The following is a 19339-nucleotide window of genomic DNA, read 5'->3' as shown; positions in this document are numbered from 1 at the left end:
CGTTATCAAGGCCTTAAGTCTTCCTCCTATCCCTGTCTGTAAAAGCTCATTAAATTTTTTCTTACCTTGTGCACCGAGCAAGGTTAGGCTTAAAACAGTCCTTTATCAGAGGCCACCTAGCAGACCTATCTCAATTTAGATGACAAATATTCAGTTGATCTTCTCTATTCTATTGAGTGATCACAAAATCATTAAGGGTTTGTTGATGACATTCCCTTAGTCTTAGCCACAGTTCTTGCATGGAAACTTAACACTACATTGACAAGGCTCATGGTGCCTCCCTTTGAACAGAAACACAAGATACAAATAGAATATCTTTCTTGGAAAATAGCATTTATACAGATCAGAAAAATACTCACTAACAGACTCCTAACCTCTAATATTCATCCATATGGGATAAATCAATGTGTTTTGGCTCTCTGAATAATTTGAATGGAACTTGCCTGTGGTGGATTGGTGTATTTAACCTATACATACCAACCCTAGTGAACAGTTCCCTCCAATCCTTCCCATTATCATTCACAATTTGCATAGCCCTATTAATTACCCTGATAAGTCTCTCTACCATTCCATTAGCGTCAACAAGATAAAGGACGCTTTTCTCGTACTTGTAGCCCCTCTTCCTTAAGATCTCCTTAATCTAACTTGACACTAGTTGAACACAATTTTTTTGTTAAGATGTTATTAAGCCGACCCTTTTACTAAATACATCAAACAAAAACTTCATAACATTCCTTCTCTCAGTTCAACTTGAGGACAAGCCAGTTAATACATCAACACACTGCTGACTTATTTTTCCATGCAGTGGCCCCCATATCTCTAAAGTTATGTCTTTTCATGGTTTCCCTTGTAACCTCCTGACAACCATTGCTTATACCCTGGGTTTATGTTTTTTTTATCATCATCCTCACAATCTCTTACAGCTGCCTCAGTTCCTGCATCCAGATTCAGCCAACAATAGCTCAGCCTTTCGTTTGTTTTGCAGATGCCTAAATGCCCTTGACAAGCTAGGTCCCTCATAAGATCTCTCATCTCACTAGTTGAAAACATCCTATTACTTCTGAAGGTAAAGCCCTCATTTCCTGAGACTCTGACAATCCTGTATGTTGTGCACGCTTGTCTACAGCATACCTTCCTTTTCCAACCTTACTTTATTTTCATTGCCACCCCATAGAACACCTCATAACTTGTGACCATTTCCCTTCATTCAGTTTCACCCACTCTTTCCTCTGCTACTTCTCAGCCTATAACATCATCCAGAACATCTCCTTCCCATTCTCCCACATTTACATTGTCTTTTAAAATCAACCTAGAGAGACAGCCTGCCACACAATATTTTGTTCCTAAATTGTATACTGCAGCATAATCAAACTCCTACAGTGGAATCATCTGTTGACCTATCCTGTTGGGCACAGCATCAATCCCTTTCTTTGTGAACAACTCTTTGATAGGCTTATGGTCTGTCTTCATTTCAAATGTACTCAGAACACTAACCAAATACTGCCCAGTAAATTGTGAAAACTTTCTTTTTAGTGGCTTTTTCTGAATTCTGGTCCTTTCAAACATTGTAAACCATACATCATAGTTCTTTCTGACTCATTTCACCTTCTAAACAAATTGCCTAATCTCAAAGCTAGCATCTATTATTACACTTTATTGAACCCTGAGGGTATTAGATAAGCTAAACGGAATATCTAATAACTGTTCCTCACACCCTGAGGTCCACTAATCTCAAACCCCTTTCCTCAAATTCCTAGTTCCATCTTCAAAACATGGTACAAATTAGTATTCTGTCATCTCTAAGAATTTCATCAACTCATCTATGTTTTCCAAGATGGCCATATTTCAAATGATTGTTACCAGTTCTTACTTGGGCCTAATACCATGCCTAAATATTTTAGGTCCCAGATACACAATTTCTTTAATGTTTAATTCACATTTCCCAGCCTTATGAGTCAGAACATTTTCCCAGAGTCTGCACAGTATCTGCCTGTTTCTTAGTGTTTCCGATCACTTGAACCAAAAACTAGGCTGTTTTCTGAAACCTTAAACCCATAATACCCTCTTCATAACCCTCTGAAAAAGTGATGCTGCTGAGAACTACCCAAACTGCATTCTAACGTATCTAAATATATTAAAAGGCATGCCGAAACTGTCAAATCTTTCGACTGGTCATGGAACTTTATCCGATGGTAAGCAAATACTAAATCCAAAGTGGTGATTATTTGCAACCCCTAAACAAAGAAAACTTTTCAGAAATCTTTGGGAGGATATACTTATCCAAGGCTCCACATTTGTTGAGTTCCTCTAATCATCACACAATATGACATCTCCACCCACGTTACACACTATTACAACTAGTGCTGGGTACTCTGTTGCCTCAACTTCTTCAATAATGCCACCATTCTTGCACCTCCTTAATTCATCATACATGGCTTGCTTAACCATGATGGGCACCCCTTACTTAAATTATTTTAGGTTTCACATCCTTTCCTAGCAAAAACCTGTGCATGCACAGCTTCAGACTTACTAACTGTTGTTTGCATGTTGTACCCCTAAAATCTTACTTCTCAAAAACACCCCTATAGGTTGAGTTGATTGGGGATGGTGTTAACCTAAATTTCTTTTGGTAATGTGTCTCAAGATAAGGTACAAATATGTATATCACAAATACAGTCAAATAAGAAAAGGCCGATTCAATAAGTGAGTTCAAGGGTGGAATTAGAAATTCCTGAAGATTTATTACAAAAAAATGAAAAGGTACAATATAGAATAATTACATTCAGAAGCTGCTGGGATACATAGAAATCAATTGCCATAGAGGCCATCAGTACAGAAAAGTGCCAAAAATTTGAGAAAGAGGTAAGACCCAAACGTTCAGCAGAATCCATAAGAAATTGGACAGCAAGCCTGGTAGCACAGAAAATTTATCTGACTCTCCCCCAAATGTAATGGTTTATATAGGAAATCTTGCACTATAAAACAGAATGTTAAAACTGCAGATTCATTGTGGTGTTAGCAAATAAATACATTTTCAGCAAATCAGAATGTATACTTTGAAATCGTTACCACCTAAGCACTATACCGCTACACGAATGTTGGTTCAGTCCCTGCTGACCTATTATAATCCGGAGGTGTCAGAATAAAGAAGTAACATAAACAACAGTGACCCAATGTGAATGAATGCAATACCACGTGCAAGTGGAAGGTCCTTGGAGAAATGTTCCAACACTGAACACATGCCAAAGAGCAGCCGTCGAGAACCGTGTCAATTTAAATAAACAAATATATTTGCTTGACTTTGTGCAGCAAAAAAAATACATAAATAAATGAACATGACAACACATCCGTTTTGAATGGGGTGGCATTCAAGCCTAGTTAAGGCATGGTTAGCATAAGCCAGAAAAATGCACTTTGGCAGGTGATAGCAAAATTGTTTAGAAAGCAGTACTATCGTGTCAGTGTTATTGTGAAGTCAAGTGTGGATTATTATTCTGCACACTACTTTAATGCACAGTTTTGATTTATACATGAAAGCTTCTTCACTGGTCTTGAAAATCCTCTGAAAAATCTCTCTCTAATTTTTGGGCTGACTTACATGCACCAATCACGCTGTTCACTTCCACATCTCTTAGCATGGACGTTTGCCGTTTGTATCTAAATTTGAAACTCTCTGTGGTGGAACCAGCTTACAATGCTGTTTCCTTTATTGTCTAGTTTATCACCGCAATGGCAGCACCCCCTCATCATCATTAAAATATGGTGGAAGACTGCAGTCAATTTTGGTGACAATTCACCAAACTTTTAACATTTTTTTTTTGTCTCTCAGAAACAAAACACCTCTAATGGAGTGTTCTCGAGAAGAACAAAAAAAAAGCTAATGGCCTTCAAACGCTGGGAGTCTTCTCTCAGGACAGAGCCACTATTTTCCTTTCAGTCTCCCATCACTAGGTTTTTCTAAGTGTTTTCTTTAGTTGATATATAAATCTTGAATATTAATATTTCCTGTTGTATTCCAAACCCTGATCTGGCTTGAGCAATTTCACCTTTCCTCTTAGGCTGTTTCTGTAAGAATCCTTGGGCTTCAGAATCAAATATAATTTGCACGTTCACTCCATGGACTTTCACATGGTCTGTGGGACCATCCTTTCGTGTTTCTTTCACTTGTATAGATTTTGGCAGCTTGTTTCTCCGATCTTCCCATTGTTGCTTTTGCCCCTGCATAATGTCCCTTTGCCTGATAACTTTACACAGAAGTTTACATTCGGGGCAGTCTTTGTTGGCCATATGACTTATGTTGGCACATCTAGAACATTTCTCTTGGAATCCTTGTTTTTACTAATTTCTGTTATATTATGCTCGATTCCTTGTGCTACCAAACGTCTGTTGCCTTTTTTTTAATCTCTTTCACGCTTGCAATAGAATGGGCTGTTCTATTTTCTTAGCTGTTATCAGAACTTAATTTAGATTAGGATCATTTTTAACACAGTTAGTCTTTCACTCTCACACTGTTGCAGTCGAACAAGAATTGATCCCTGATACTCTCTTCCAGTGGTGATCCAAATTTATAAGACAATGCCAGTTTATTTAGGTCTGACACACAACTCTTTTATGACTCGCCACTCCTCTGCCTTCTTTTCACAAATTATTAACATCTGCATATACAATATCTTTGTAAGTTGACACTCCCCTTAGGAAGATATTGTGGGTTTAGCTTTTTAATGCATGCTTCATATTTGAGTTGTGTGGCTTATTCATTTGTAAATATGGGAAGACCGTGAAACACCTATTGACACATTTGCCCCTAAACAGTGTTATAAAAGGGGTGTCTTCCTTTCAGTGCTCAAGGACCTGCCACAAACTTGGGCAAAGTAGAAAAAGGGTTAGACGCATTATGCCAGTCTAAAGAAGCATTTACAATGCAATGGTTCTCACATTTGCTCGAGTTAGAGCTATTGGCATTGTAAATTCCTAAGTGGACTTTTCTTGCCACATAAATTGGACTCTGCAGTGTCTAGCTAGATGAAAAACACCTAAGATAGGAGGGAATGTTACCAATAAGCAACACACTTAAACATAGCAGCGTGGGCTTTTTTTGCAGTAAGAATCAGTAGAAGACACGGCAAGTGTGCTTGCCGCCAAGTACCACACTGGTGAGACATAAAGTGGTAATAATGCTTGCACGGCTTTCTCAAACAGAAAATGAAAAGTAAAACAGTTGACATAAGTGAGCATATTCAAAGCACCATGGCCACCATGAGCTTGAAAGAGACACAAAAGGCAAAAGAAGTTCGCTCACATTCAAACATATTGGCAGTCGTGCAGTTATCCATTTAACAGGGTCAGTCTGCAAGACGATAACAAAACCTCCCCCAAGGCGGGACAAACGTAAAGCATTTACCAATGATATCAAAGGATTTTTGAAAGGCAAGCCCAAGAACGAGTTAACTGATGGGCGTGAAGTGGGCATGGTAAAAAGCCCAAAATACTAACAGGTGCACTCGATCTAAAAAGGATCATTTGGCATAGTATGATGAAGTGCAGGAGCTGTAATGTTCTGCATCTTGTGCAGTGGACTCACAATAAACATAGTAACCAACCTTTTTTTTCCCTGCACTTTCAATGCAATGTGCTGCACAAGTGCCAAAAAAAAGAAAATACCCAACTTGACGATAACATATTTGGAATTTGTTACAATAGACACTTGCAAAACAAAACACCTGCACACCATTCTGTACACAAATGTACATGTAAGTGGGGGGCTGCAGTAGGAATAGAACAGTCAGGCATCGTAGGGCCTGATTTAGAGATTGGCAGAGGGTTTACTCCATCACAGTGGTGACGGATATCCCGTCTGCCGAAATCTAAATCCCATTATATCCTATGGAATTTAGATTTTGGTGAACAGGGTATCCGTCACTTTTGTGATGGAGTAAGCCCTCTGCCAAACTCTAAATCAGGCCCTTAGTCTTTCAGTGTTTACCATTAATCTGTTCAACAGTGTTACAATGTGGTAAAACTGTGTTGTCCCCTGACGTCTTCAGTCTTACAAAGCACACAGTCTCACCAGCAGCCATTCTGACCATAATTGACTTGATCACCCAGCTGCTTACGGATGCCACTGCCCAGCACATCTTTGGACTCTGATACATCCTATTTTTTCTGTTTGTTTTGTTGTCTTAGATACACGTGTTTATGTAAAGCGATCTCTCCAGTTATTGCTCTCACATACGAGTTCCAAAAGGAAAGGATGACTGGAGTCTTGCTAGCATGTTGATAGAGCACCGGTGTCTCATCGAACACCCTGTTCGGTCTCGAGAGCATTCAACCAGGGTTTCTTGTAGATAAGCTCACAATAGCAGGAGCATTTAAATCTAAACATGTCACAGGCAAAACGTACATTTAGTCAGCCACCAAATGAAATGGATCTCTCTCTTAAGAATTACACCTACCGGTGATATGTATTTAACAGTAGTCATGCCCAGTTTAGGTAAAGCTGGTGGGTAAACAAAGTAGCTTAACTGTGAGACTGCTGCAGGATCAAGGTAAAATAAATTATATTGTTAAATGGTGGATCAAATCTTCTCAGGAACGACACCAGCCTAGGGTGATATAAACAAATGATTTGTCTCAGCCGAATGGCACAGCCACTGTGCACTGCCTTTCTGTTGCTAGATCAGCTCTCTACCGCCTCTCTTCATATGATGCTGCTTGTCACATTCTATTTGCATCATAGTAGTCTCTGCGAGCATTCCAGTGTTCACGTCAAAGAGTACCACACAGACACAACTAAACAAACCAGCTGATATACATCTGAGACCACTATGAAAAGGGAGTCCAGATTTATAGAGATCTGAGGTGCCATACAAATGGTATATGTGCACTCTACACATTAATAACATACTATTATGTAGCACTTCAGTGCTCGTTTTGTTGACCTGGACGAGATAGTGTGCCTTCTGAATATTAAATCCACAGTATCAGTGGGATAGACTATCGAGGACAAAATATCAAAATAAAAAATCGACGTCAAGTACGTCTAGATTTTCTCTATCTAACTCTACATAAATGTACCTGCTCGGTACATATATTTTCAAACTAGGTAGATGTGGAGTTAGGAAGAGTAAATCTACACTTCCTTATACGCACTTACCTTTCAATATTTTGTAAGTAGATATTCTGTCCTTGATATTGTTATACCACACTATTGTTGGTGTTGATATTAACCAGTACAATCGAGGAAATGAAAGGCTGAGTCAGACATACTAGGATTGGAACATTTGCCTGCATGTTGCACATAGATTATTTCAGCACTCACAAAAGCACCAACCATTGGTTGAACTGCAGGTGGTCCCTGCATGTAGCATCTCTGCTTGATGACATTTCTAGGTGTTGGCTCCTACAGAATGTGAATATTTCATGAAGTTATTCATCACCAAAAGGTTGGATTATTTGCTGTATATTAGGTTGTTTTTTAGGATTTGCCTGAGACAGCGCATGCAACAGATATTGTATCCAAGAAGCTTGCAGACCACCCATTGCCTAACATTAATTGGCTTTACTGTCACTCCTGTTTGCTGCCTTATAATTGGCCAGTGCAGGCCAGTTTCACTACCTCTTTGTTCGGCTGGAGCATGGACCAAGTACTGATTGCTTCTGCTTGATTGCTTTTGTTCCACTGATCCCTCTGTCATTGAGGCAATACTCTTATTTTTAAGTTTCTCCTGCTCAGCGCTTGCAAAATCTATTTTATTTATAAAAAACGAATTATTAAAAGGGGCTTGGAACACGCCAATTACTTACCTCTACTTACCATTGGCTGGCATCTACATGGCTCCCACATCACTTTACTTACCATTGGCTGGCTCCCACATGAGTCTATTGGCCGGCACCTTTTTACTTCCCATTGGCTGTCTTCCACGTGGGTCTTGTTTCCTTGCTTACTATTGGTCAGCATCTCCTCCTGACCTCTGACTTTCTCCTACCCTTTGGAGTCTTCGACTTCGTTCAATCTGAAGAGCCTGGACCAAGTACTGCTTCATATGGGCAGTGTTCTTTCACTGGCCGGCAGGTACTCCTTTTTTTAAAATGTTATTTTATTATGGACTCTCGTGCGTGTGTTTGCAGTCGCTCTCCTTCTGCCCAGCACTCCTCCCGTTTCTGCGTAGTTTTGAGCCACGCCTCAGTGTCTTGGCTTTTGCTAAAGGCTTTTCAAATCGGCATTCCCCTAGAATGCTGCACATCTACAACCCTCATATAGGTTCAGAGACCTCCTGTGCTGGATCCATCCCCTTGGTTTGTAAAATGCTTCCTACACAACCTCTTCCAGGAAGACAGTGAGGGGCCCAAAAGCTGCTGAACATTCCTAAAATGGGGTTCGCACTGCTAAAGTGATGGCTGTCTGCTGGCATTTAGGGCAGCTGTTTCTCCTTTCATCACATGCTCTGTCTCCTCATATTCTTCGGGCTTGGTCTCTCTTCTTTCTGTGCTTCTTTTATCACATGCTCAGTCTTATCATACTCTTTCTCTGTCCCTGGTGGGTTCCGTCGTTTTTCTTCCTGTCTCCTCCTATCATCAAATGCTGTGTTCTCATACTCTTCCTCTGTTCCTAGCAGGCTATCTCTTGTTTTCCTATTCCTCCTTTCATCACATGCTCTTCTCCTCATCTCTCCGTCCATAGCTGGCTCGGTCTTTCATCTCCTTATCCTGTCCATCTCTCCTTCACAAGTTCTCTGTCTTTTCACTTTGTCCATTACAGGATCTGTCATGCCTAACTGTATAGCGCCTAATATCTTGAGCAATACTTTTGGCACTGTACAATTATACACATTGTAGCACAATGAAGTGAGGGCATCTCCGGCTCACTTAGAAATCCTAATGTATGTAGCAGACTGCAGGAGGGCAGCGATCATGTGACAGACATATGGGCTCTGCAGGGCTTAGTTCAGCGATAGGTTTTACAGAGCATGTCCCCATTTCAGCCCCATGCATGGGATAGAGCAGATGTCCATATTGACTGTTGCCCTCCAACAGGCTAGTGGGGCTGGGGCATATATAGCCCCACCAGCCTATGATGTTTGGGAGCCCGTCCCACTCACGCCCTCCGTATTGTCAGCAGTTCTTCTTAAGGCCTTATTTTTCATCATTGTAATGTGTTTTTTTGTTTGTTTTCTTTCATTTTGCAGCTAAAGGAGAGGTGGACTCGGGAGAGGCAGGGATGAAGCTAAAATTACAGAGTGCAGAAGAGAGAAAATACTAAAATAAACCATCATTGGCAAAGTCAATAGATTTTGCCTATGTCAATGTTTCTGTTTATGCTGCACAGCAGTTGAGATTCTGTGCATCATGGCATCATATCGCTTTTTTATTTTTACTTTAAGCCATGTTGCACAGAAGCTCAATTGATGTGCAAGATGTAAAAAAAACATTAATAACGCCAATAGATTTTTCATAGTTGAAACCTATTGGCTTTGCCAGTGTTTGTTTCCTCTTCCCTGTCATACTTATAGAACCTCTTGCGATTTGAGACTTTGCTTTATTATGCCACATGCACTTCAAATAAACCTTTTTCTCCTTTGAAATCGAATTTATTGTGACAACAGATGTTACCTGCATCCAAATCTGTTTTCCCTAACACATGGGCATGGATGCATTATTTAATACCTGGGGAGATTAACTGATTTGCTCAGAATCACAATGGTGTTGTGCTGAGACTTAACAAGCATTGGCAAAGCCAATATATCTCGTCTATGAGACTATTGGCTCTGCCATTGCCTTTATTCATGCTGTGCAGCAGGAACATTGCTGACTTTGGCAATGATTTATATCCATGCTGTATAGCAGCATAGCACAAAATAATTAAAAAAGGACTATGGTCTTCCAGCACTAATTGACTTAAAAACAGAAGCTCATTAGATTTGAGTGCGTGATAGTGCTTTTTAAAATGACTTTTAGCCACACTGTAAAGCATTGAAGCTGCTTTGCAGCATGGCTGCAAGACATTACCAAAGCAAATAGCTCTCAGAAGTTAAACCTATTTACTTTGTTTATGCTTGTTAATTTTATTGCTTGAGGAGAATAACTGCTGTGGTTTTTTTTGTTGTGTTTTTTTTTTTTTAAGGTTACAGTGCCATTATCTGTGAAAGCATGTTTTATTATGGAGATTATCGAAGGAATGTGTTACTTAAATGAACAACATGTGATACATAAAGACCTCAAGCCTGATAATATCCTCGTTGATGACGACTTTCACATTAAAGTAAGAGCTATATGGATCTTTCCTTCTCAATTGCTTTTGAGGCTTTCGGTGGGGTGGTGGCATTTGTGTAAAGCATTATAAGCAATAAAGTTCTCTGATTACTTTGGGTCCAAGAATTTGATGTCACTTTCTCTTGGAGACGTTCTGGCCCACCGTTTAATTCAGTGAGTACTCCTAGCGTCCCTAAAACATACTTATGTCACTATCTATGTGAATTATCTATGTGAATCTGACAGCAAGTCTTTAGTTCTTTGAAATGTGTCCTAATTATATAGACCGTTTATGTAATGCAATTTGTTAACTGAATTGTCGTTTGAGACTGTTAGCTAGTGTTACTGGTCATCAGCTTAGTATTCATGTTTTTTCTATCTCTGTGCAGTGAGGCATGTTTGCTCCACCTGATTTTTCAGATTGAATGCAACTTTTTTCCAGATTATTTACTAACCATAAAACTATTGCGGTCCGTACATAAAACATGTATATAATTTTGTGTTTTTGTTTGGGTGTATATATATGTTCGATGGCATGTGTAGCTGCAGATACACATGCTGTGCATATCCCGCCATCTAGTGTTGGGCACGGAGTGTTACAAGTTGTTTTTCTTCGAAGAGGTCGAGGGACTCCTCCCATTTAGGCTCCATTGCGCATGGGTGTCGACTCCATCTTAGATTGTTTTCTTTCCGCCATCGGGTTCGGACGCGTTCCTCTTCACTCCGTGTTTCAGTTCAGAAAGTTAGTTAGATATCGGAAAAATTCTACGGTATTGTTTGCGTTTGGCATCGGGTTAGTTATCACAGATCGACACCGAATTTTGAAGATCCCCAGTGACCTTTCGGGGTTTCGATTCCCCGGCGGGGCCTGGTCGGCCCGACCACGTGCATCTACAAGACTAATGGAACGGACCCCATTCCGCTTCTGCCCTGAATGCCACAGCAAGTATCCTTATACAGATCAACATTTGGTCTGTAATTTGTGTTTGTCTCCCGAACACAAAGAGGATACCTGTGAGGCCTGTCGAGCATTTCGATCAAGAAAAACGCTGAGGGACTGGAGAGCGAGAAGACTTCAAATGGCGTTCGCGCCGTCAGGACACCACGACTTGGAGGAAGAAGAAACCTTCTCCATTGCAGACTCTGACTCGGACGAGGCCGAAAAAGAAGAGACGCCGAAAACCGTGAGTAAAACAGCCCGGCCAAAACTCACGTGAAAATCATCAGAGCCCAGGGGACGCCACCGCCGGCAGGCCATGGCTTAACCCAAAAAATCGGTGACCATCCATCGGCACCGAAAAAAAGGGCACACATGTGTCGAAGTCATCCGACTCCAGTCTGGATACTGTCACAGACTCGGCCCAAGACACCGGGTCAGAACAATCTCGACATCAAGATACCGGCGCCGAGATGAGTCGGCACCGAGAAATCGGAACACCGAAACACAAAAAAGTGGCTTCGGAGCCGATAAAGACGGTGGAAAAGGTTTTGATCCCGAAACATCCGGCTTCGGAGCCGAAAACAAGTTCCTACACCGAGGAGCAAGGGCTTTCCACACAAATGCAAAGCCATAAATTCGGACAGGAGCTAGAGGCAGGGGAGCCAGATTATACACAGAGAAGGCTCCATATCCAAAAGGGGACAGGGAAAATAAGAACTCTCCCTACTATAAGGATGAAAAGGAAACTGGCTTTCCAAGAGAAGGGTAAACCACCACAAGCAAAGGTGGCAAAACAAGTAACTCCGCCACCATCACCTCAGCGCTCACCGCAATCCTCACCAATCGCTAGCCCACCTATGGGGCAGTCTCCAACACACACAAGCATGAGCCAAGATGACCCAGATGCATGGGATCTTTATGATGCGCCTGTGTCAGATAACAGTCCTGACTGTTACCCAGCAAGACCATCACCACCTGAAGACAGTACGGCTTACACGCAGGTGGTGTCCAGAGCAGCTGCTTTTCACAACGTGACAATGCACGCTGAACCTATCGAAGATGACTTTTTATTTAATACTCTGTCGTCCACACATAGTCAGTACCAGAGTCTTCCAATGCTACAGGGAATGTTGAAACATGCAAAGCAAATATTTCAAGAACCCGTTAAAAGCAGGGCCATTACTCCTAGGGTGGAGAAAAAGTACAAGCCTCCACCAACAGACCCTATGTACATTACGCAGCAACTGACACCGGACTCAGTAGTAGTTGGCGCAGCACGCAAAAGGGCGAATTCACACACCTCCGGAGATGCACCACCACCTGACAAAGAAAGTCGCAAGTTCGACGCTGCGGCAAAAAGTGTGACAGCACAAGCAGCCAATCAATGGCGCATTGCGAATTCACAGGCTTTGCTGTCAAGATATGACAGAGCCCACTGGGATGAGATGCAACACTTTATTCAACATCTGCCCAAAGAATTCCAAAAACGTGCACAACAGGTGGTAGAAGAGGGCCAAAGTATCTCAAATAACCAGATATGTTCAGCAATGGACGCAGCAGACACAGCTGCAAGAACTGTAAATACAGCGGTGACAATTCGGAGACATGCATGGCTACGCACCTCAGGATTCAAGCCTGAAATCCAACAGGCGGTGCTTAATATGCCTTTTAATGAACAGCAGTTGTTTGGGCCGGAAGTGGACACTGCTATCGAGAAGTTGAAAAAAGATACAGATACAGCCAAGGCCATGGGCGTGCTCTACTCCCCACAGAGCAGAGGCACTTTTAGGAAGACACAATTTAGAGGGGGGTTTCGGGCTCAAACCACAAAACCCTCAACTTCACAAACCAGACCCACATACCAAAGCCAGTATCAGAGAGGAGGCTTTCTGAGACAATACAGAGGGGGACAGTTCCCTAAGACTAGAGGGAAGTTCCAAAGTCCCAAGACCCCTCAAAACAAACAGTGACTTCAGTGTCACAAATCCCCAACACATAACACCAGTGGGGGGGGGAGACTAACAGATTTTTATCAAAATTGGGAAGAAATAACAACAGACTCGTGGGTCCTAGCCATCATCCAACATGGCTATTGCATAGAATTCCTACAATTACCACCAAATGTGCCGCCAAGAACACACAACATGTCCAAACAACACATGGATCTATTACAAGTAGAAGTACAAGCGTTGTTACAAAAAGATGCAATAGAACTAGTACCCAATCAGCAAAAAGGGACAGGGGTTTACTCCCTGTACTTTCTCATACCCAAAAAGGACAAAACTCTAAGACCTATATTAGATCTCAGAACACTAAATCTTTACATCAAATCAGATCACTTTCACATGGTGACACTTCAAGACGTAATCCCCTTGCTCAAACAACAAGACTACATGACAACATTAGATCTCAAAGATGTGTACTTCCATATACCCATACATCCTTCACACAGGAAATACTTAAGGTTTGTAATCCAAGGAGTACATTACCAGTTCAAAGTGTTACCATTCGGAATAACAACAGCACCAAGGGTATTTACAAAATGCCTTGCAGTAGTAGCGGCACATATCAGAAGACAGCACATACACGTATTCCCGTATCTAGACGATTGGTTAATCAAAACCAACACCCAAAAACAGTGTCTTCAACACACACAAAACGTCATAGAAACCCTTTACAAGCTAGGGTTCTCACTAAACTACCAAAAATCACAATTACAGCTGTGTCAAATACAACAATACTTAGGAGCAACAATCAACACAAAAAAAGGGATTGCCACTCCAAGTCCACAAAGGGTACAAGCATTCCAAAACGTAATACAAAGCATGCACCCAAACCAAAAGTATCAGGTAAAACTAGTAATTAAACTACTAGGCATGATGTCCTCATGCATAGCCATTGTCCCAAATGCAAGATTACACATGCAGCCCTTACAACAGTGCCTAGCAACACAATGGACACAAGCACAGGGTCAACTTCAAGATCTAGTGTTGATAGACCGCCAAACACACACCTCGCTTCAATGGTGGAATCCTGTAAATTTAAACCAAGGGCGGACTTTCTAAGACCCAGTGCCTCAATACGTAATCACAACAGATGCATTTCAACCGCTAATAACCCACAAACACATTCTTGTCAAAACGGACAACATGACAACAATGTATTACTTAAACAAACAGGGAGGCACACAATCATCACAACTGTGTCTCTTAGCACAGAAGATTTGGCATTGGGCGATTCACATTCGCCTAATAGCGCAATACATCCCAGGAATTCATAACCAATTGGCCGACAATCTCAGTCGAGATCACCAACAGATCCACGAATGGGAGATTCATCCACAGATACTGCAAACCTACTTCCAAAAGTGGGGAATACCGCAAATAGACCTATTCTCAACAAAAGAAAAACGCAAAATGCCAAAACTTTGCATCCAGGTACCCACAGCCTCACTCCAAAGGCAATGAGTTATGGATGAGTTGGTCAGGGATATTTGCTTACGCTTTTCCCCCTCTCCCACTCCTTCCGTATCATGTAAACAAATTGAGTCAAAGCAAACTCAAACTAATACTAATAGCACCAACTTGGGCACGACAACCTTGGTACACAACATTACAAGACCTGTCAGTAGTGCCTCATATCAAACTACCAAACAGACCAGATCTGTTAACTCAACACAAACAGCAGATCAGACACCCGAATCCAGCATCGCTCAATCTAGCGATCTGGCTCCTGAAGTCTTAGAATTTGGACATTTAAATCTTACACAAGAGTGTATGGAGGTTATTAAACAAGCCAGAAAACCTACAACAAGACATTGTTACGCAAACAAATGGAAGAGATTAGTTTGCTACTGCCACACTAATCAAATTCAACCACAACATGCCTCCACAAAGGACATTGTAAGCTATTTATTACACTTACAAAAGTCTAATCTAGCATTTTCTTCCATTAAGATCCATCTCACTGCAATATCTGCCTATATGCAGATTACACATACATCACTTTTTAGAATCCCAGTCATTAAAGCATTTATGGAGGGACTAAAAAGAATCATACCTCCAAGGACACCACCAGTTCCTTCGTGGAACCTCAATATTGTATTAACGCGACTCATGGGTCCACCATTTGAACCCATGCACTCTTGTGAAATGCAATTCTTAACTTGGAAAGTAGCCTTTCTAATAGCTATCACATCCCTCAGAAGAGTGAGTGAAATACAAGCCTTTACCATACAAGAACCCTTTATACAAATACACAAACATAAATTGGTTCTACGCACAAATCCCAGATTTTTGCCAAAAGTTATATCACTGTTCCACTTAAACCAAACTGTGGAACTCCCAGTGTTTTTTCCACAACCAGACTCTGTAGCTGAAAGAGCATTACATACATTAGACATAAAGAGAGCTCTAATGTACTACATTGATAGAACCAAACAGTTTCACAAGACAAAACAATTGTTTGTAGCTTACCAAAAACCTTATACAGGAAATCCAATATCCAAACAAGGCATTGCCAGATGGATAGTTAAATGTATTCAAACCTGTTATGTTAAAGCTAAAAGAGAGTAGCCTATTACACCGAAGGCACACTCCACTAGAAAGAAAGGCGCCACAATGGCCTTTCTAGGAAATATACCAATGACAGAAATCTGTAAGGCAGCCACATGGTCTACGCCTCATACATTCACTAAACATTACTGTGTGGATGTGTTAACAACACAACAAGCCACAGTAGGACAAGCAGTACTAAGAACATTATTTCAGAACTTTAACTCCTACAGGCTAAACCACCGCTTTTGGGGAGATAACTGCTTACTAGTCTATGCACAGCATGTGTATCTGCAGCTACACATGCCATCGAACGGAAAATGTCACTTACCCAGTGTACATCTGTTCGTGGCATGAGACGCTGCAGATTCACATGCGCCCTCCCACCTCCCCGGGAGCCTGTAGCTGTTATAAGTTTATTAAAATTAGACTTGTACATTTGTAAATATAATACTTTTAGTCACATTATGTACATACATACTTACTCGATTGCATGGGCATTATTACTATATATACAACTCCTACCTCACCCTCTGCGGGGAAAACAATCTAAGATGGAGTATACGCCCATGCGCAATGGAGCCTAAATGGGAGGAGTCCCTCGACCTCGTGACTCAAAGACTGCTTCGAAGAAAAACAACTTGTAACACTCCAACCCAAACACTAGATGGCGGGATATGCACAGCATGTGATTCTGCAGCGTCTCAAGCCACGAACAGATGTACACTGGGTAAGTGAAATTTTCCATATATATATATATGTTCGATGGCATGTGTAGCTGCAGATACACATGCTGTGCACAGTCCGCCATCTGGTGTTGGGCTCGGAGTGTTACAAGTTGTTTTTCTTCGAAGAAGTCTTTTCGAGTCACGAGACCGAGGGACTCCTCCCCTTTCGAGTCCATTGCGCATGGGCGTCGACTCCATCTTAGATTGTTTTTTTTCCGCCATCGGGTTCGGACGTGTTCCTTTTCGCTCTGTGTTTCGGGTCGGAAAGTTAGTTAGAATCTCGGAAAAAAACGTCGGTATTGTTTGCGTTCGGTATCGGGTTAGTTAGAACAAATCGACACCGAATTTTGAAGAGCTCCGGTGGCCCTTCGAGGTTTTTTTGATTCCCCCGTCGGGGCCTGGTCGGCCCGGCCACGTGCGACTTCAAGGCTCATGGAACGGACCCCATTCCGTTTCTGCCCAAAATGCCATCACAAGTATCCGTATACGGATCACCATCTGGTCTGTAACTTGTGCTTGTCCCCCGAGCACAAGGAGGATACTTGTGAAGCCTGTCGAGCGTTTCGGTCGAGGAAGACGCTGAGAGACCGAAGAGCCAGGAGACTACAAATGGCATCCACGCCGACAGGTCAAGATCGTTTCGAGGAGGAAGAAGCTTTCTCCGTCCGCGAGTCGGATTCGGAAGAACTCGACGCCGAAGAAACAACCAAAACCGTGAGTAAGACGTCGAAAATCAAGACTCACGAGAAGTCTACAAAAGCCCAGGGGACGCCACCGCCAACAGGCCATGGCTTAACCCAAAAAATAGGTGACCCATCCAAGGCACAGAAAAAGGGCATGCTGGTGTCGAAGTCATCCGACTCCGGTCGAGATACCGCCACACAGCAACCTCGGAGCCGAGACGGCGGCTCCGAGAAACTTCGGCACAGAAACAGCGGCACCGAAGAATTTCGGCACCGAGACACGCAGAAATCAAAGAAGGTTTCTTCGGAGCCTAAAAACACTTCCGGAAAGGTTTCGGTTCCGAAACAGCCAGCCTCGGAGCCGAAAACTAGCTCCTATACAGAGGAACAAGGACTAACCTCCCAATTACATCGATTTGGAGAGGAGCTTCAATCTGCAGAGCCTGACTACACACAAAGAAGGCTTCATATTCATGAGGACACAGGGAAGATAACCACTCTTCCCCCAATCAAAATAAAGAGGAAACTTGCCTTTCAACTAAAGGACAAGCAACCACAGGCAAAGGTGGCAAGGAAAACAACCCCACCACCGTCTCCACCACCATCAATACATGCATCACCAGCAACAACTCCACCACTGATGCATTCACCAGCTCATACCACAATGAGTCAGGATGATCCCGATGCATGGGACCTCTACGATGCTCCAGTGTCTGACAATAGCCCAGACTCTTATCCTACAAAACCATCACCACCTGAGGACAGTACATCCTATACACAGGTGGTCGCAAGGGCAGCCGAGTTTCACAATGTCTCCTTACATTCGGAACCAATTGAGGATGACTTTCTATTTAACACCCTATCCTCCACCCATAGCCAGTATCAATGCCTTCCCATGCTCCCAGGAATGCTAAGACATTCAAAACAAATTTTTCAGGATCCGGTTAAAGGCAGAGCCATAACTCAGAGGGTGGAGAAAAAATATAAGCCACCGCCCACAGATCCAATATACATTACAACACAACTAACACCAGACTCAGTAGTTGTGGGGGCAGCTCGTAAGAGAGCCAACTCTCATACCTCAGGCGACGCACCACCTCCAGACAAGGAGAGCCGCAAATTTGATGCTGCGGGAAAAAGAGTTGCAGCACAAGCAGCAAATCAGTGGCGTATTGCCAATTCACAAGCACTTTTGGCAAGATACGACAGGGCTCATTGGGATGAAATGCAACATTTCATCGAACACTTACCCAAGGAGTTCCAAAAAAGAGCGCAACAGGTGGTGGAAGAGGGACAAAGTATCTCAAATAATCAGATACGGTCTTCCATGGATGCAGTAGATACAGCTGCAAGGACAATAAACACTGCAGTCGCAATACGAAGGCACGCATGGCTGCGCACTTCTGGGTTCAAACCGGAAATCCAGCAGGCTGTGCTCAATATGCCGTTTAATGAACAGCAATTGTTTGGGCCGGAGGTAGACACTGCCATCGAAAAACTCAAAAAGGACACTGATACAGCCAAAGCCATGGGCGCACTCTACTCCCCGCAGAGCAGAGGCACATTTCGTAAAACACCTTTTAGGGGAGGGTTTCGAGGTCAACCCACAGAAACCACAACCTCACAAACAAGGCCTACCTACCAGGGTCAATATCAAAGGGGAGGTTTTCGGGGACAATTTAGAGGGGGCCAATTCCCAAGAAATAGAGGAAAATTCCAAGGCCCCAAAACCCCTCAAACTAAGCAGTGACTCACAAGTCACACACCTCCATCACATAACACCTGTGGGGGGAAGACTAAGCCAATTTTACAAAGTTTGGGAGGAAATAACAACAGACACTTGGGTCTTAGCAATTATCCAGCATGGTTATTGCATAGAATTTCGCCAATTCCCTCCAAACGTCCCACCGAAAACACACAATATGTCAAAACAACATATAGATCTTCTAGGACTAGAAGTTCAAGCATTGCTACAAAAGGACGCAATAGAATTAGTTCCAATTCAACAGAAAAACACAGGAGTTTACTCACTGTACTTTCTAATACCCAAAAATGACAAAACTCTGAGACCAATACTAGATCTCAGAACACTAAATACCTACATCAAATCAGACCACTTTCACATGGTCACGTTACAAGATGTAATCCCACTGCTCAAACAGCAAGACTACATGACAACATTAGATC

General features: G+C 42.3%; 1 protein-coding gene across 1 annotated transcript in view; it reads left to right on the top strand.

Annotated features, from left to right (window-relative positions):
- The window catches only part of RIPK1 (receptor interacting serine/threonine kinase 1), a 259789-nt gene that overhangs the window by 88398 nt on the left and 152052 nt on the right, over positions 1-19339 (top strand). Inside the window, exon 4 of the mRNA XM_069217742.1 lies at positions 10121-10258. Coding sequence (XP_069073843.1) covers positions 10121-10258 — 138 coding nt within the window. The remainder of the gene's footprint in view (positions 1-10120; positions 10259-19339) is intronic.

The sequence above is a fragment of the Pleurodeles waltl genome, chromosome 2_1 (assembly GCF_031143425.1).
Source record: "Pleurodeles waltl isolate 20211129_DDA chromosome 2_1, aPleWal1.hap1.20221129, whole genome shotgun sequence".
Classification (NCBI taxonomy): Eukaryota; Metazoa; Chordata; class Amphibia; order Caudata; family Salamandridae; genus Pleurodeles; species Pleurodeles waltl.
Note: the sequence above shows the minus strand (reverse complement) of the source record. Positions and strands in the feature narration are given on the sequence as shown.